The 20408-nt window shown below is 43.8% G+C and overlaps 1 protein-coding gene across 2 annotated transcripts in view; it reads right to left on the bottom strand.

Moving 5' to 3' along the window:
• Positions 1 to 18409, bottom strand: part of TDRD3 (tudor domain containing 3) — a 227101-nt gene extending 208692 nt beyond the window's left edge. The window contains exon 1 of one of the 2 annotated variants that reach the window (XM_038767674.1): positions 18365 to 18409. In XM_038767674.1, coding sequence (XP_038623602.1) covers positions 18365 to 18405 — 41 coding nt within the window. In that variant the 5' untranslated portion in view covers positions 18406 to 18409. The remainder of the gene's footprint in view (positions 1 to 18364) is intronic. The other variant, XM_038767681.1, reaches the window with a different exon arrangement.
• Positions 18410 to 20408: the final 1999 nt, after the last annotated feature.

Here is a 20408-nt window from a genome sequence, read left to right as displayed (position 1 = left end):
ATGGAGCCAGGATTAGAACCTAGGACCTCTGACTCTCAAGCCAGTGCTCTTCCCACCAAAGCACGCTGTTTCTACAGATGAAAAGTCACCAAAACCAAAAATTTTTCTACAAAAAAAATGATATCTTAACAAGAAACAGATAACTGCAGGATCCAATACCAGTATGCTATATAGTCTATGTTGGTCTAGTTGAGCAATAAGAACCGTAAACCTATTTTTAAATAAGCAAAAGGAAATTTTTCCTCATTGGCTTCTTTAAACAGTGCCATTCACTTTCTACTAAAACTGTTAAACAACATGTGGAGAAACCTATCATTGTACTTAAATTCTGATTTGATCAATTCTCCCTTATAGAAATACTATCTCTCAGCTCTCAGTGGAAACACAAACTCTGGACACACTAAACATAGAAACTCTTTCTCCAAATCACAAACTTCAGCTTTTGTTAATTAAATACAATTATTATATGATCAATATATATTTCTGCCTGTACATTGCTTGAAACTGCCATATTTTACTCAACATAACTGCTTCCGCAGCTTAACTCCCCCACCCTTTTAAGGAGGCAATTAAAAGGTTCTTTTTTGTGCCACACTGTTGTACACCAGAAGAGAAGGAAGGAGAGGAATGGGATGAGGAGGAGGAGAAAAAAGAGGAGGAAAGAGTGAGAATGTAACAACACAACAGGGAGAACTAGTCAATTAGTTGTGTCTACTGTATTTAGCACTTGGGAGCAGGCACTAGAAGTAAGCAGGGCTGTCTCAACGGCCCTCTTACTTTCCTTGCCTCCCCTTTTTTCTCCTCCTTCCCTGGTTGCTAAACATAATTCTGGTATGACCTACACAGTTGTCCCTCCCACGTTTTATTTACAAAAATTGTGTAGGAAATTGGGGCAATTATGCAAATAAATACAACAGCTGTCAACAAAATCACTTTTCCCAAAAGTATATGATGTAGTGAGGAGGTTCAAAAAAGGAGGGGTTCAGGGAAGAAGGGAGTACAAATAACTGCAAAGAAATTCATCAAGTGTAGCATTAAAATATGGTCAAAAATGATATTTCATCGTGGACTGGCGAAACGTGCTTGCATTTCTCCATTACAAATAGTTATTTACACTACAAATAGTCATTTACACTCCAGATTTTGTGTATGCAATCAAGAAACAGTTTTTTCTGAGCACCCATATGCAAAGCACTGTACCAAACACTTAGGCACACAATTCAGATGCAGAAATGGAATAGGTTTTCTGAGGAGGACAGCTGAGGGAAAAAGAAAATTCCCAAGCACTTTAACTTTGTTCTCAATAATTCCTAGAAACTGAAAACTAAAAACTGGTCTGTGCGTCTTCTAACAAGTTTTTTCGAGGATAGAGTTTTCACATGGAGCTCTAGCCTGAATTTTTACAAAGTCAAATTTAAACATCACTATGCCTGTATCAACAATTCCAATGGAATTAACTATAAGAAAAATGGCTGCTTTGACTCTTTTTGCCTGCTAACCAAGTTACCTGAACAACTCTGGAAAGATTTGTCCCTATAGTCTCCTTTTAATGAAACAAAGAGGTGTGAGAGGGTGTGTGTTTGGGTATATCTGTGTTTGTGTGTGTATGTGCTTACTTATGAGCATGTGTGTGACAGAGGACGAGTATAAGTAAATGTGGCATTGCATGCGTGTGATGGAGGGCAAGTATGAGTTCACTACTGCATCAGCCTGCAATTGTACATATTTACTATTCTATTTATTTTGTTAATGATGTGCATCTAGCTTTACTTCTATTTATTCTGATGACTTGACACCTGTCCACATGTTTTGTTTTGTTGTCTGTCTCCCCCTTCTAGACTGTGAGCCCGTTGTTGGGTAGAGACCGTCTATGTGTTGCCAACTTGTACTTCCCAAGCGCTTAGTACAGTGCTCTGCACACAGTAAGCGCTCAATAAATACGACTGAATGAATGAATGAATGAATGTGGGTGTGTCGGCTGATTGAGCATGCATGTGAACGGCTGAAAAGGGAGGAAAAGGGCACACTGTCCAACCTGACTATCCTTTATAATAATAATAACGGCATTTTATTAAGTGCTTACCATGTGCAAAGCACTGTTCTAAGTGCTGGGGAGGCTACAAGGTGATGAGGTTGTCCCACAGGGGGCTCACAGTCTTCATCCCCATTTTACAGATGAGGTAACTGAGGCACAGAGAAGTTAGGTGACTTCCCCAAAGTGACACAGCTGACAAGTGGTGGAGGCAGGATTTGAACCCATGACCTCTGACTCCAAAGCCTGTGCTCTTTCCACTGAGCCATGCTGCTTCCCCCTTATCCACCCTGGCGCTTGGAACAGTGCCTAGCACATAGTAAGCACATAGCAAACACAATTTTAAAAAAAAAAAAGAATGGAGGAAACCAGTGGAAAAGTGTGAAGGAAGAGAAGTATGTATTTTTGATAGTGGCAAATAGAGACAAATTTTCAAAAAGTCCTCTGATTTCAACATTTTGCCCACAATGATTTCATTAGAAAAAAGAACTGTGTCTTCTTATTTAACAGGACTTTGGCTATATCACTTGCTAAAGGTACCAGTAGACTTGCTGAGCAATGCAATGACACTTAGATGAGAAGAAATTCCATTATTTTTCTTAGTTAATGCTTTGTAAGATGAAAATTCCCCCATCATTTCCAAGAGATTTATGACAAAGAAAAAAGTTTTGAAAATACCAATCTATAGTAGACTATTAGGAAGCCTTAGCTTTAAACTGATCCAATGGAAATGAGGGTAATGTCTTGCATAAATTAATTTTTGTTTTTTAATTTAGAAAAAAACCTTCTTAGAATAACAAAGTGTCAATTAGTGCACTGGAGTATGAAATCTACACATCTGTTATACAATGAATGATGTATAAAACTAAATGATGTATTAAACTAAAGGACTACACAGTGCAGTATAATTTCATTGTATCAGAGATCAAACACTGTATCAGAGATAAAACACTGCACTAAGCAAAAAAAAAAACCATGAAACCCATTCTTGAAATTGATCATCTCATTTACATGTTTTAAAAATCTTGAGTGGCAATTTTTACTTGATTTAGCAAATGCTGTTGGGTTTCAGGAGAAAGTGATTTTCACCTCTGCTGAGGTTGCAAGTTTCCTTTAACGCCTCTTTTTGTTTGAGGTAGTCAAGTCTCCAGACTCTGGAAACTAGACTTGCAGTTTGCCCTCCAAAAATTACTTCAAACCACACAACGAGAGACCTGATGACCTGTCCTATGTTTCCAAATACCCACTAGCATTCAATTTTACAATGACAATACAAGGAATGAGGTAGCATACAACTCACTCTATGAGACAGAAGATCACCAGGGCTTATTACCTTGGACACTGTAATTTCACAAATTACATAATACAAAATGATAGGTTTAGGTAAACGAGACAAAGACATTTTACTAGATAAAACATGAAGTCTCCTGCATGATTATCAAAGCTGAAAACCAAAAAATTAAAATAAAATAAAAAGGTCATGACCATCACCTCTTACCATACTAAGACTTAAAAAGAAATGTTCTGCTTTGAAATTGTGATTAAAATATATTCCTTATCTTAACAATATTGAAATTTCCCCCACAAAAGTGTAGCTCGAAGGTTCTTACAGTTATACTCTCCATCTAACGCAGTCTTGTGAAGAAGTTGTACAAATTTCTAGCCCAATCTGTTTACTAGCTCACCTCCTTCTTGGGAGTAGTTACAAAAATAAATATATACATCTTTGTTATTCTACTATCACAAACTGATATTAACTACAGAGAAGTAAGCCAGGGGTTAATTCCAAGACAAGTCTAAGGAAATGAGTTTGGTACACTATCAGAGCAACTGGCATTTCAAATATGAAAAATGCCTCGGCTTCAAGGCTCTCCATCACCTCGCCCCCTCCTACCTCACCTCCCTTCTCTCCTTCTACAGCCCAGCCCTTGTTTTAAAAAGTATTAGCAGGGCTGTAAAACCTTTGCATCCTCTTCCCTCCTAACCCCTTCCCCAACATGGAGGAGTTAGGAGAGAAGAGATAAGCATGCACGTCTCCCAGCTCCCTCTATGAGACCAAGAGCTGATGCACAGGTGGAAATGGAAAATGGAAATACCCACTCCTCCCCTTTGTAATGGGAAGTATCAGGAGCCGCGCGATGAACCACATATGGGATTATGATCCCTAATGGCACAAAACAGTGCAAATAGATATGAAACAGGCTTGGTGAAATGCCAAGGTTTCTAGAAAGAGCAATAGGTCAGGGACAAAACAGCAACTGACTCAACTAAAAGCACCGCACTTCCCTTAAGGACAGATAGAGGTGTTTATTTTGTTTGTTTTTTTAAATAGTCTTGTTAAGCATTTACTGTATGCCAAGCACCTAAGTGCTGGAGTATTCATTCATTCATTCAATCGTATTTATTGAGCGCTTACTGTGTGCAGAGCACTGTACTGAGCACTTGGGAAGTACAAGTTGGCAACATATAGAGACAGTCCCTACCCAACAGCGGGCTCACAGTCTAGAAGGGGGAGGCAGACAACAAAACATATTAACAGAAAAAAATAAATAAAATATGTAAATATGTACAAGTAAAATAGAGCAATAAATCTGTACAAACATATATACAGGTGCTGTGGGGAGGGGAAGGAGGTAGGGTGGGGTGGTGGGGAAAGGGAGAGGAAGGAGAGGGCTCAGTCTAGGAAGGCCTCCTGGAGGAAGTGAGCTCTCAGTAGGCTTCATAAGGAGGAAGAGGGCTAGCTTGGCAGATGTGCGGAGGGAGGGCATCCCAGGCCAGGGGAAGGATGTGGGCCAGGAGTCGACGGTGGGACAGGCGAGAACGAGGCACAGGGAGGAGGTCAGCGGCAGAGGAGCGAAGGGTGCGGGCAAGGCTGTAGAGAAGGGAGGTGAGGTAGGAGGGGGCAAGGTGATGGAGAGCCTTGAAGCCGAGAGTGAGGAGTTTTTGCCTGATGCGTAGGTTGATTGGTAGCCACTGGAGATTTTTGAGGAGGGGAGTAACACGCCCAGAGCATTTCTGCACAAAGATGATCTGCGCAGCAATGTGAAGTATAGATTGAAGTGGGGAGAGACAGAAGGATGGGAGATCAGAGAGGAGGCTGATGCAGTAGTCCAGTCGGGATAGGATGAGAGACTGAACCATCAGGGTAGCAGTTTGGATGGAGAGGAAAGGGCGGATCTTGGTGATGTTGCGGAGGTGAGACTGGCAGTTTTTGGTGACGGATTGGATGTGAGGGGTGAACGAGAGAGCAGAGTCAAGGATGACACCAAGGTTGCGGACTTGTGAGGCAGGAAGGATGGTAGTGCCGTCAACAGTGACGGGAAAGTCAGGAGGAGTCAGTGAGGGCAGGGTTTGGGAGGGAAGATAAGGAGTTCAGTCTTGGACGTAATGAGTTTTAGATGGCGGAGTGGAGTAGATACAAGATGACCAGGTTGGACACAGTCCCTGTCCCAACCGGAGGTCACAGTCTAAGTTGGAATGATATTACACGAATGACACAAATGGAGATTGTCTGGGACAGAAGAACTAGAGATAATTTGGGGAAAACCTGTCTTTTATTAGCGAGACTACTCTCTAATCATGGAAGTCATTGACCAGATTATGCCAAGATGACTAAGAACCTTGACACTTGATAAGAAACAAGTATTTAAATATCTTTTCTGGTTCAACACTAATTTTAGAGAAATGTCCCGAAACACCAAGAAGATCAGAATTAGAAAAAAAAAAAGACATAATGAGATTTACAGCTAGAAAGACATGGAGTAAGAACATTAGTTATCACCTTAAGAGCCTTCCCCAACTAAGCCATTTCCCCTACTCCTTCTCCCTTCTGTGACACCTATGTGCTTGAATCTCTACCTTTTAGGCATTTGATATTTACCCCACAGCACTTCATGTGCATATCTGTAATTCAGTTTAATGTCTGTTTTCCCCACAAAACTGTTAGCTCATTGTGGGCAGAGAACGTGTCAACCAACTCTGTTATACTGTACTGTCCCAAGCACTTAGTAAACTGCTCTGCACACAGTAAGGCCTCAATAAGTACCATGATTTTTTGACTGGTCACTTTCATAAACAGAATTAGGAGGCCCAACAATTCTTCCCACATGCTCCTACTATGGTGCAACTGTAACTCTAGAATGTGGGGTTTGGGGCTGGGTTTTTTTTTTTTTTTTTTAGTACTTGCTGAGTACTATGTGCCAGCCACTGTACTAAACTATGGGGAAGATACAAGCTAATCAGGATGGACACAGTCCATGTCCCACATGGGTTTCACAATCTTAATTCCCATTTTAGGGATAACTAAGGCACAGAAAAGTGACTTGCCCAGGGTCACACGGGAGATGAATGGCAGAGCTGGAATTAGAACTCAGGTCTTCTGACTTCCCAAGCACATGCCCTTCCCACTAGGCCACTCTGCTTCTCTACTTTTGATCTATGTTTGATCTACTGCTTTACTGTGACGTAAACTATCTGGGTATTTTGGCCAAAGGATTTTTTGGGGAAGTTCTCTCCTTCCTGAAACGGTTTGATACGTTGCTTAGTCTTTCAATGTTCCCGTTCATTTCCTTTAAGTTATTATTCATTCATGCATTCACTCCTATTTATTGAGTGCTTACTGTGCGCAGAGCACTGTACTACGCACTTCGGAAGTACAAGTAGGCAACATAAAGAGACGGTCCCGACCCACCAAAGAGACGGTCCCGACCCAACAATGGGCTCACAGTCTAGAAAGATATTAGAAAGATAGTGGTTGGTGGAACAGTACTCAAACTCCAGGACACTACTGAATAACTGTGAATATGTTATTCAAAGAAGCTAGCAGGTCCATGATTGGAATACACTGCTCTACAGTTATGTCGTGGATGTTAAGTACAATAATTTGAGGTGAAGTAAACCAGGCATCACAAACAAAAGAGATATTTTTTGAAAAGAAGCTCTACTTCAATTTGAGACTGAGTATTTGAGTTTGGCTTTAATTCAAAATTCATGACTTCCCATATGCCAATCATGAAAGTTAAAAATTAAAATGTCCCAAAGAGTCGATCATTACCACCCTCAGAGAAGCTCTGAAGTCTTCATTCATTCGTTCATTCATTCAATCGTATTTATTGAGTGCTTACTGTGTGCAGAGCACTGCACTAAATGCTTGGGAAGTACAAGTTGGCAACATATACAGATGGTCCCTACCCAACAACGGGCTCAGTCTAGAAGAGGGAGACAGACAACAAAACATGTGGTCAGGTGTCAAGTCATCAGAATAAATAGAAGTAAAGCTAGATGCACATCAATGACAAAATAAATAGAACAGTAAATATGTACAAGTAAAATAAATAGAGTAATAAATCTGTACAAACATATATACAGGTGCTGTGGGGAGGGGAAGGAGGTGGGGGGGGATGGGGGGAGGAAAAAGGGGGCTCAGTCTGGGAAGGCCTCCTGGAGAATGAGCTCTCAGGAGGGCTTTGAAGAGAGGAAGAAAGCTTCATGAACCAAGCAAGAGAGGTGTATTCATTTACACATGAGTATTCTGTTGTTGGGACAGAGAAATGTTATTATGGCAACGTTTTCAACTGTTTCCTTCTCAAGTATGTAAGTATGCTACTCTCAATCACTAAAAAAACTGCAGTTGGTTGCCCTAATAGATCATAACTTCATGAACAACTGTGGCTGGTCACACGTTGGCCAGGCTAACAAGCTTAGCTCACTGGTAGTGAGCAATAGGAAGCAGTTGGCTAAACAAACACAACCCCAGGGGCTGGGTGAGCAAAATGGAATGAGTAAATTCCAGTGGATCTTGTCACATGATCCTTTTTCCCAAAAAATACGGCCAACAGAAGAGAATCGAAGTAGCAGGGTATATCGGGGAGGGGGGAGGGTTCTCCACGAACTCTTGATAGTCAGTTGGAGGTCTTTCAAACAGAGGTGGCGAGTCATCTCTACACAGAGTTGGGGACGCCCACTCTGTTGGACCTACGTGGTGCCGAGTGACTGACTGGACCTCCTCACTGGAGCTAGAAGCGCGTATTCCGAGAGAGAAAGCTCAATTGCCAGGGTGACTTGAAAAGTAGATCCTGAAAACAACCTATGTCTCCTTCCCGGTTCCATCAGCTGCTAGAAGCTGGGGACCGTGCTGGCTGCATAAGCGTATTCCTCCCGCGTGGGAAGGGATTGTGGGGTGGAAGCAAGGTGCTTCGCCACATGCAACTAAATAAATGTATTCCTCCCAAAAGGGAAGTTCAATTTCCGCCACACAGAATAAATCTTGCATGGCTAAGCCTTTCAGACTCCAGTATCACTCTCGCCACACTAATCCTCATACCCATCCCCACGGGACAGGTGACAACAATAAGCAGGATAAATGCATTTCCTATGAGACTGACGGCAAATCATATCCAGAATTCGACTGGGTTGGCTAATACAGTAAGCTCATCTGTGTTTCTTATTTCCAAGAATTTTCCTTGGGTTACCTTCAGGGCACAATAAAAATCCCTAGGAATGGAGAAGGCCTAGATCACTAATCAGAAAGGTTAGTGTATGCCCATGAAACTGCTGGGTGCCTACTTACTATTCATCAACAGAAGTAGGGCTGAGAAAGGGGTAATGCTGAACACTGAATGAATCAACAGGATTTACTGAGCCCCTACTGTGTGTGCAGAATAGTGCACTAAGCACTTGGGAAAATGCAATAACATTTGTTAAGCGCTTACTATGTGCCAAGCACTGTTTTAAACACGGGGGTAGTACAAGGTAATCAGGTTGTCCCACGTGGGGCTCACAGGCTTCATCCCTGTTTTACAGATGAGGTAAATACAGCACAGAGAAGTTAAGTGACTTGCTCAAAGTCACACAGCTGACACGGCAGAGGCGAAATTAGAACCCACGACCTCTGACTCCCAAGCCCATGCTCTTTCCACGAAGCCAATTTGTAGACACAGACTCAGGAGCTTACAGTCTATCAAAGCACACATTAAAACATATTACAGATAGGAGGAAGATGGAAATGGGGGAGATAAATGAGTGTAAACTCTTCCTCTAGACTGGAAGCTCATTATGGGCAAGAAACCTAACTGTTAATTCTGTTGTATTATACTCTCTCAGGCGCTTAGTACAGTGCTCTACTAAATATGACTGATTCAGTTAGTGTTCAAGGGATAGGATAAAATATGTACATAAAAGCTACGGAAAGGTGAGTAAACAAATGTTTAGGTGGCATGGAAGTGTTGAAGTGACAGGTGTCCAAAACAGAACTCTTTTCTACCCACCCAAACCCTGCCTTTCCCCCCTGATTTTCCCGTCACTGTAGACGGCACCACCTCCCTTCCGGTCTCACAAACCCTAAACCTTGGCATTACCCTTGACTCATCTCTCTCATTCAACCAAGAAGTTCAATCTGTCACTAAATCCCGTCGGTTCAACCTTTGCAACCACTGCTAAAATCCACCTTTTCCTCTCCATCCAAACTGTTACAATGTTAATCCAAGCATTTATCCTATCCCGCCTTGATTACTCTAACAGCCACCTTGCTGACCTCCCTGCCTCCTGTCTCTCCCCATTCCAGTCCATACTTAACTCTGCTGCCCGGATCATTTTTCTACAAACACGTTCAGTTCACTTCTGCCCACTCCTCAAGAACCTCCAACCTTACATAAAACTCCTTTACCACACATGTGAAAGCATTCAATCACCTTTCCCTCTCCTACTTCATCCCGTTACTCTCCTACTACAAACCCAGTCGGCAAACTTCGCTCCTTTAATTCATTCATTCAATTTGTATTTATTGAGCACTTACTGCGTACAGAGCACTGAACTAAGCGCTTGGAAAGTACAGTTCAGATACAAATAGAGACAATCTGGCAACCTACTGACTGTGGCTCAGTTTCACCTATCTCACTCCTGACCTCTCACCTGACTCTGGCCTGGAATGACCTCATTCAGACAATTATTCTCCCATCTTCAAAGCCTTATTGAAGGCACATCTCCTCCAAGAAGCCTTCCCTGACTAAGCCCTTCTCTCCAACTCCAACGGCAATGCCCTTGCACTTAGATTTGCTCCGTTATTCACCCCTCCCTCAGCCCCACAGCACTTACGTACGCACCACAATTTAATTATTTATATTTATAGTAACGTCTGCCCTCCCCTCTAGACTGTAAGATCATTACAGTGGGCAGGGATCTTGTCTACCAACTCTGTTGTACTGCTATACTGTGCTCTTCCAAGCGCTTACTAGAATGCTCCTTACGTAGCAGGCACTCAGTATGATTGATTGATTGGGGCATAAAAAATGGGGAGAATTAGAAATTAATTAGGAAAGGGCTCCCAGAAGGGATGTGATTTCAAAAGGGTTCTAAAGATGGGGACAGCTGAGAACTGTCAGATAGGAAGAGGGGAGGGAGTTTCAGGCTGGGGGATGGGTGTGAGAGGTAGTCAGGATAAGTACAGAGCACAATGTAATCACTTAGCTTGACAGGAGTGAAGAGTGTAAACTGGGGTGTGGTGAGAATAATAATAATAATAATAGTATTTGTTAAGCACTTATTCTGGGCCAAGTACTACTTAGCACTGGGGTAGATAAAAGGTATTCAGGTGGCACACAGTCCTTTTCTCACCTGAGGCTCACAGTCTGAGTAGAGGGAGTAAGATTTAATCCCCATTTTACCGATGAGGAAACAAACAGATAACTTGTGTTCTATACCCCATTCCATACTTGTCTGATGTGTGACCTTGGGCAAGTCATCTAACTTCTCTGAGTCCCAGTCCATCATCTGCAAAATGGGGATTCAATATCTGTGCTCCCTGTTTAGAATGTGAGCCCCATGTGAGACCTGATTACCAGGTATCTTTCCCAGCATTTAATACAGTGCATGGCACACAGTAAGCTCTTAAATACCACAATTATTATCACTATTGTTATTACTGACTTGCCCATGGTCACACAAGTAGTTTATCTGGGATTAGAACCCCAGTCCTCTAGCTCCCAGGCCCATGCTCTTTCCAGTATGCCACACTGCTTCTCACTGTATAGTAAATTATAGACAAGATTAAGAGTTGATGTTTAAACAACAGAATGGATATGTAGGAGGAAGCGAGCTCACTGAGTACCTAAAGGTCAACTGTCAGAAGTTTCCACTTGAGGAAGAGAGGAATGGGTAACCCATTGGATGTTTCTGAGAATAAAAAGACGATCTGGGCAGCAGAGTGAAGAGGGATAAGACTGGAGAGGGGGTTAGACCAGAGGCAGTGAGATTAATGAGTAGTCTGATGCAGCAGTCAAGCACTTGGGCCAGAATGTTGGTTATTTGGATGTCAGGCAAGGAATGGAACCAGGAAATGTTGGAGATATATTCTGCACATAAAAGGCATTCAGTAAGTATTACCAAATGAACGGCAGTTTATATATAGACACATACTGGGCCTTAAGCACTTCAGGATGTTTAAGGGTGCGAATCTTAAAATCGGGTCTCTGCTGTAACATTTTTCAACCTACATCTGAATAAAGAGAAAAACCTGTGGGCCCTTAACTGTTCAGATTTTTATAGTGAACTTCTAAATTTGCAATGTTTTATCATCAATCATCTGGTACCAAGACAATCACAACCTATCTAAAAAAAGCACAGAAAGATGTTTGCAAAATCACCTAAGATATAAAAAACAAATTCACAGCGGGACAATTATGTTTGTTTAAAAGGCAGTCAAAAGCTGAGAGCCTGGCACAGCCTGAATTTCTGCAGACTAACCGAATCAGGGCCCATCTCAGCCCGAGTCTTGACAGTTTTGGCAAAATTCACAACCCAGTCAAATCCTGAATTTTTCCGATACTGAACACAGCCCAAACTACCAAAAGGAGGCAATTCAAAAACACTGATCAGTTCAGGGGCCATGCGGCCCTAAATTCTGCCTCTCCTGTTCAAAACCTATTGGGCAACAGGATAAAACTGGAATTTTTCACTCTTCTGCCTTCACCTTTACGTCCTTCTGAGCCTAGCCCAGAACCCCTCCTTTCTCCTATCTTCCAGGGAGGAACGGGAATGATCTCTCCAACTGGAAGCCTGGTCGACACCACTGAGTGTGGCTTGGTGCCAGCCTAACCCAGCCCCATGGGTGCAACCCAAAGGACCTGGGTGCAGTCAGACAAGTTTGTTCAGGGCTCTAACCGTCAGAGCCAAAGCTTCTGGAGTGCCAGAAGGTTTCTGCCTCCGGTTTTCTCAAAAATTCCACCTTGTAGTTGCAAAAGAGGAAGAAAGTAATATTCCAGGTGCAACAACCGATGCGAACCGTACTCTGATAATGCCTTAGAAAATGCAACCCTCCTCAACAACTAAAGTGAGGAACTTATAGCACCGCTCAACGGTTATGTTAAAGATCCATTTTTAATCAGGTGTTCAATTTACCATAGAATTAAATCTAAACATTTTAAAAGACGAGGCAGTAAATAATTTCCAAGGATACGGGGACAGACACCCCACATCACTATAGGTTTAAGGGGCCTAAATGGGGGGTCAACGAATGTGATAGTGATATTTATGCAAAATAGGATTCACACCTTTTTTAAATACTAAAACTTTTATTATTCGCCTAGTTTGAGAGATTATGATGGGGTATTTTAAAAGTTTTAATTATAATTTATCCGTGTTTACAAGTAGGTACCGTTTATTAATGGTAAGGATCCAGATCTTTTACACGTTTTCATCATCGGTATTTACACAGAGCACAGAATTGGGTGACTGGGTATGTAAAACAGACACGTCCCTGCCCTCGAATGATTTACTACCTCCTGCGAGTTTACAGGGCGTTCAACTCCAATACGCTACATTTTAACTACACAGAGTTGTGGCACTGGTACTGAATACAAAACAAAGTGAATACATTCCGCATTTTGCCATTCACTGTTCCAGGATCTTGTAAAGGAAGCTTTTAATAATAATAATAATAATAATGATAATAATTGGCATTTATTAAGCGCTTACTATGTGCAAAGCACTGTTCTAAGCGCTGGGGAGGATACAGGGTGATGGGGTTGTCCCATGTGGGGCTCACAGTCTTAATCCCCATTTTACAGATGAGGTAACTGAGGCCCAGAGAAGTTAAGTGACTTGCCCAAGATCACACAGCAGACATGTGGTGGAGTCGGGATTCGAACCCATGACCTCGGACTCCAAAGCCCGTGCTCTTTCCACTGAGCCACGCTGCTTCTCTAAAAAGTGAATACAACCACTCTACTTCGACTTGGAGATGCCTCATCCCAAGTAGGCCGCTTCACCCCGGGCTCTCTAGCCTCCGAGCCCAGTAGTATTTCTGGACTGCGGCTCTGACTGTAATGTGCGGCGTGCTTTGAAATCTTTCCAGATGTAGGGCCCTCTCTATAAAGAGGAGGGCGCGAATCCTCTTTGCAAGAAATTATTTGATGATGATGGCATTTGTTAAGCGCTTACTATGTGCAAATAATAATAATGGCATTTGTTAAGCGCTTACTATGTGCAAAGCACTGTTCTAAGCGCTGGGGGGATACAAGGTTTAATATAGTCTCAAGAGTGATACAAAACGTCAATTCATTCATTCATTCAATCGTATTTATAATGATAATAATAATGATGGCATTTGTTAAGCACTTACTATGTGCAAAGCACTGTTCTAAGTGCTGGGGGGGATACAAGGTTTAATATATTCTCAAGAGTGATACAAAACGTCTTCATTCATTCATTCAATCGTATTTATAATAATAATAATAATAATAATGGCATTTGTTAAGCGCTTACTATGTGCAAAGCACTGTTCTAAGCGCTGGGGGGATACAAGGTTTAGCATATTCTCAAGAGTGATACAAAACGTCTTCATTCATTCATTCGCATTTATAATAATAATAATAATAATAATGGCATTTGTTAAGCGCTTACTATGTGCAAAGCACTGTTCTAAGCGCTGGGGGGATACAAGGTTTAATATATTCTCAAGAGTGATACTAAACATCTTCATTCATTCCTTCATTCAATCGTATTTATAATAATAATAATAATAATAATGGCATTTGTTAAGCGCTTACTATGTGCAAAGCACTGTTCTAAGCGCTGGGGGGGGAAGCAGCATGGCTCAGTGGAAAGAGCCCGGGCTTTGGAGTTGGAGGTTGTGGGTTCAAATCCCGCCACCGCCCATTGTCAGCCGTGTGACTTTGGGCAAGTCACTTCACTTCTCTGTGCTTCAGTTTCCTCATCTGTAAAATGGGGACGAAGACTGTGAGCCCCCCGTGGGACAACCCGATCGCCTCGTAACCTCCCCAGTGCTTAGAACAGTGCTTCACACGTAGTAAGCGCTTAATACCACCATTATTATTATTACATTCTCAAGAGTGATACAAAATGTCTTCATTCATTCATTCACTCAATCGTATTTATAATAATAATAATAATAATGATGGCATTTGTTCAGCGTACTGTTCTAAGTGCTGGGGAGGATACAAGGTGATTAAGTTGTCCCACGTGGGGCTCACAGTCAATCCCTATTTAACAGATGAGGGAACTGAGGCTCAGAGAAGTGAAGTGACTGGCCCAAGGTCATACAGCAGGCATGTGGCGGGGCCGGGATTGGAACCCCCTGACCTCTGCCTCCAAAGCCCGGGCTCTTTCCAGAGCAGCACTCTTGGGGAAGCAGCGTGGCACAGTGGAGAGAGCCCGGGCTTTGGAGGCAGAGGTCATGGGTTCAAATCCCGGCCCCGCCACTTGTCAGCTGGGTGACTTTGGGCAAGTCGCTTCACTTCTCTGGGCCTCAGTTACCTCATCTGGAAAATGAGGATTAAGACTAGGAGCCCCACATGGGACAACCTGATCCCCTTGTAACCTCCCCAGCGCTTAGAACAGTGCTTTGCACATAGTAAGCGCTTAATAAATACCACCATTATTATTATTATTATATTCTCAAGAGTGATACAAAACGTCTTCATTCATTCATATTTATAATATTAATAATAATGATGGCCTTTGTTCAGCACACTGTTCTAAGCGCTGGGGAGGATACAAGGTGATTAAGGTGTCCCACGTGGGGCTCACAGTCAATCCCCATTTAACAGATGAGGGAACTGGGGCTCAGAGAAGTGAAGTGACTTGCCCAGGGTCACACAGCAGGCATGTGGCGGAGCCTGGATTTTTTTTTTTTAATTTTATAATGACATTTATTAAGCGCTTACTATGTGCAAAGCACTGTTCTAAGCGCTGAGGTGGTTACAAGGTGATGAGGTTGTCCCACGGGGGGGGCTCACAGTCTTCATCCCCATTTTCCAGATGAGGGAACTGAGGCCCAGAGAAGTGAAGCGACTTGCCCAAAGTCACACAGCTGACAACTGGCGGAGCCGAGATTCGAACCCATGACCTCTGACTCCAAAGCCCGGGCTCTTGCCACCAAGCCACGCTGCTTCAGGGACGGCTCGGCCTACAGTGGTCTTCCTCTCGACGCCTGGTGGACAAAAGTGCTGGCTTCCTAAGGCCACGTGTGGGTGGACCAGTGCGGGCCTGGAGCGCCGTCCAACACCGTCGTCATCATCAATCGTATTTATTGAGCGCTTACCGTGTGCAGAGCACTGTACTAAGCACTTGGGAAGTCCAAGTTGGCAACATATAGAGAGGGTCCCTACCCAACAGTGGGCTCACAGTCTAGAAGGGGGAGACAGAGAACAAAACAAAACACATTAACAAAATAAAATAAATAGAATAAATATGTACAAATCAAATAGAGTAATAAATACGTACATATATACATAGATACAGGCGCTGTGGGGAGGGGAAGGAGGTAAGGCAGAGGGGATGGGGAGGAGAGGGAGAGGAATAATATCAATCATATTGACTGAGCGCTTACTGTGTGCAGAGCACTGTACTAAGCGCTTGGGAAGTACAAGTTGGCAATATACAGAGACGGTCCCTACCCAACAGTGGGCTCACAGTCTAGAAGGGGGAGACAGAGAACAAAACACATTAACAAAATAAAATAAATAGAACAAATATGTACAAATCAAATGGAGTAATAAATACGTACAAATATATACTGTCAGCGTGGCTCAGTGGAAAGAGCCCGGTCTTTGGAGTCAGAGGTCACGGGTTCGAATCCCGGCTCCACCACCATGTCTGCTGTGCGACCTCGGGCAAGTCACTTAACTTCTCTTTTAGACTGTGAGCCCACTGTTGGGTAGGGACCGCCTCTCTATGTTGCCAATCTGTACTTCCCAAGCGCTTGGCACAGTGCTCCGCACATAGTAAGCGCTCAATAAATACGATCGACGATGATGTACACATATACAGGCGCTGTGGGGAGGGGAAGGAGGTAAGGCAGAGGGGAGGGGGAGAGGAAGGAATATCGATCGTATTGATTGAGCGCTTACTGTGTGCAGAGCACTGGACTAAGCGCTTGGGAAGTCCAAGTTGGCAACATATAGAGACAGTCCCTACCCAACAGTGGGCTCACAGTCTAGAAGGGGGAGACAGACAACAAAACGAAACACATTAACAAAATAAAATAAATAGAATAAATATGTACAAATCAAACAGAGTAATAAATACGTACAAATATATACTGTCAGCGTGGCTCAGTGGAAAGAGCCCGGTCTCTGGAGTCAGAGGTCACGGGTTCGAATCCCGGCTCCACCACATGTCTGCTGTGTGACCTCGGGCAAGTCACTTAACTTCTCTTTTAGACTGTGAGCCCACTGTTGGGTAGGGACCGCCTCTCTATGTTGCCAATCTGTACTTCCCAAGCGCTTAGCACAGTGCTCTGCACATAGTAAGCGCTCAATAAATACGATCGATGTTGACATACATATATACAGGCGCTGTGGGGAGGGGAAGGAGGTAAGGCAGAGGGGAGGGGGAGAGGAAGGAATATCGATCGTATTGATTGAGCGCTTACCGTGTGCAGAGCACTGCACTAAGCGCTTGGGAAGTCCAAGTTGGCAACATATAGAGACGGTCCCTACCCAACAGTGGGCACACAGTCTAGAAGGGGGAGACAGAGAACAAAACCAAACATATTAACAAAATAAAATAAATAGAATAAATATGTACAAATCAAACAGAGCAATAAATACGTACAAATATATACTGTCAGCGTGGCTCAGTGGAAAGAGCCCGGTCTTTGGAGTCAGAGGTCACGGGTTCGAATCCCGGCTCCACCAAATGTCTGCTGTGTGACCTCAGGCAAGTCACTTAACTTCTCTTTTGGACTGTGAGCCCAATGTTGGGTAGGGACTGCCTCTCTATGTTGCCAATCTGTACTTCCCAAGCGCTTAGCACAGTGCTCTGCACATAGTAAGCGCTCAATAAATACGATCGATGTTGACATACATATATACAGGCGCTGTGGGGAGGGGAAGGAGGTAAGGCAGAGGGGAGGGGGAGAGGAAGGAATATCGATCGTATTGATTGAGCGCTTACCGTGTGCAGAGCACTGCACTAAGCGCTTGGGAAGTCCAAGTTGGCAACATATAGAGACAGTCCCTACCCAACAGTGGGCTCACAGTCTAGAAGGGGGAGACAGAGAACAAAACGAAACACATTAACCAAATAAAATAAATAGAATAAATATGTACAAATAAAACGGAGTAATAAATACGTACAAATATATACTGTCAGCGTGGCTCAGTGGAAAGAGCCCGGTCTTTGGAGTCAGAGGTCATGGGTTCGAATCCCGGCTCCACCACATGTCTGCTGTGTGACCTCGGGCAAGTCACTTAACTTCTCTTTTAGACTGTGAGCCCACTGTTGGGTAGGGACCGCCTCTCTATGTTGCCAATCTGTACTTCCCAAGCGCTTAGCACAGTGCTCCGCACATAGTAAGCGCTCAATAAATACGATCGACGGTGATGTACATATATACAGGCGCTGTGGGGAGGGGAAGGAGGTAAGGCAGAGGGGAGGGGGAGAGGAAGGGATATCGATCGTATTGATTGAGCGCTTACTGTGTGCAGAGCACTGGACTAAGCGCTTGGGAAGCACAAGTTGGCACTATATGGAGGCAGTCCCTACCCAACGGTGGGCTTCCAGTCTAAAAGACTTTACTGCAGGCAGGCTCCTCGGGGCCTGTCCACGCTCCATTTTTTTTTCCCCCCTGGGGAAGGGAGGCGGACAGAGGGGGAAACCCAGCCCGGCGTGGGGCCTTTCAGCGAGGCGCTCTGCACACAGTAAGCGCTCAATAAATACGATTGATTGATTGATCGATTGATTGATTGGAGGGTCCTCGGGCCTTCCCCCGTTGGGCGCGGGAGGCCTACGCCGACCAAGGCTTCCTAGGCCGCGGTGCAGGCGGGAGGGGGGGGCCGGGGGGGAGGCGAAGAGGGGCCAACGGGAACCACTTACCAGCCCGCCTGGGAAAGCGCCGCGCTGGGGCCATCGGCCATGGCGGCTCCTGGGGACCGAGCCGGGGGGGGGCGGGGGGGGGCGGGGGGGGGGCCTCCTATTGAACACCCAAATTGGGCCGGGGACACTGCGCATGCTCAGTAGTGACGATCCGGGCCCGACCCGGGCTCCGGGTTTTCGCCGCCGCCGCCGCCCGCGGGAGGCGAAGGGGAGGGAGAGGGGAGAAGGGCGGGCCTTCGTCGGCAGGGCCGTGATTCGCTCAATCGTCATCATCATCAATCGTATTTATTGAGCGCTTACTCTGTGCAGAGCACTGGGCTAAGCGCTTGGGACGTACAAATTGGGAACGTATAGGGACAGTCCCTACCCATCGTATTTATGGGGCGCTGACTGTGTGCGGAGCGCTGGACTCAAAGCGCTTGGGAAGGCCAAGTTGGCAACATCGAGAGAGACGGGCCCCACCCAACGGCGGGCTCACAGTCTAGAAGGGGGAGATAATAAAATAAAGTAAATAGAACCGATATGGACAAGTAAAATAAATAGATAGAGTGATAAATGTGTACAAACATAGATACAGGGAAGAACAGGTTGGCAACATATACAGGCCCTACCCAACAGCGGGCTCACAGTCTAGAAGGGGGAGACGGAGAACCAAACATACTAATAAAGTAAATAGAATCGATATGGACAAGTAAAATGAATAGATACAGTGATAAATGTGTACAAACATAGATACAGGGAAGAACAAGTTGGCAACATCTAGAGACGGGCCCTACCCAACAGCGGGCTCACAGTCTAGAAGGGGGAGACGGAGAACCAAACATACTAACAAAATAGAGTGGATACGGACAAGTAAAATAAATAGATAGAGTGATAAATGTGTACAAACATATATACAGGGAAGAACAAGTTGGCAACATCTAGAGACGGGCCCTACCCAACAGCGGGCTCACAGTCTAGAAGGGGGAGACGGAGAACCAAACATACTAACAAAATAAAATAGAGTGGATACGGACAAGTAAAATAAATAGATAGAGTGATAAATGTGTACAAACATATATACAGGGAAGAACAAGTTGGCAACATAGAGAGACGGGCCCCACCCAACAGCGGGCTCACAGTCTAGAAGGGGGAGACGGAGAACCAAACATACTAATAAAATAAATAGAATAGATATGGACAAGTTAAATAAATAAATAAATAGATAGAGTAATAAATATGTACAAACATATATGCAGGGAAGAACAGGTTGGCAACATATACAGGCCCTACCCAACAGCGGGCTCACAGTCTAGAAGGGGGAGACGGAGAACCAAACATACTAATAAAATAAATAGAATAGATATGGACAAGTTAAATAAATGAATAAATAGATAGAGTAATAAATATGTACAAACATATATGCAGGGAAGAACAGGTTGGCAACATATACAGTCCCTACCCAACAGCGGGCTCACAGTCTAGAAGGGGGAGACGGAGAACCGAACCAAACGTACTAACAAAATAAAATGAATAGATATGGACAAGTAAAATAAGTAAGTAGAGTAATAAATGTGTACGAACATATATACAGGGAAGAACAAGTTGGCAACATACAGAGACGGGCCCTACCCAACAGCGGGCTCACAGTCTAGAAGGGGGAGACGGAGAACCGAACCAAACATACTAACAAAATCAAATAAATAGAATGGATATGGACAAGTAAAATAAATAAATAAATAAATAGAGTAATAAATATCTACAAACATATATACATATATACAGGGAAGAACAAGTTGGCAACATATAAAGACAGTCCCTACCCAACAGCGGGCTCACAGTCTAGAAGGGGGAGACGGAGAACCAAATCAAACATACTAACGAAATAAAATAAATAGATATGGACAAGTAAAATAAATAAATAAATAAATAAATAATTTATTCAATTGTATTTATTGAGTGCGCACAGCACTGTGCTAAGCGCTTGGAAAGCACAGTTTGGCAACAGCTGGAAGCAATCCCTACCCAACAGCGGGCTCGCAGGCCAGAAGGGGGAGATGTTATG

Source organism: Tachyglossus aculeatus, chromosome 2, assembly GCF_015852505.1.
Source record: "Tachyglossus aculeatus isolate mTacAcu1 chromosome 2, mTacAcu1.pri, whole genome shotgun sequence".
Taxonomy (NCBI): Eukaryota; Metazoa; Chordata; class Mammalia; order Monotremata; family Tachyglossidae; genus Tachyglossus; species Tachyglossus aculeatus.
The sequence above is the reverse complement of the archived record's forward strand: the minus strand, read 5'-3'. Positions and strand labels throughout refer to the sequence as shown.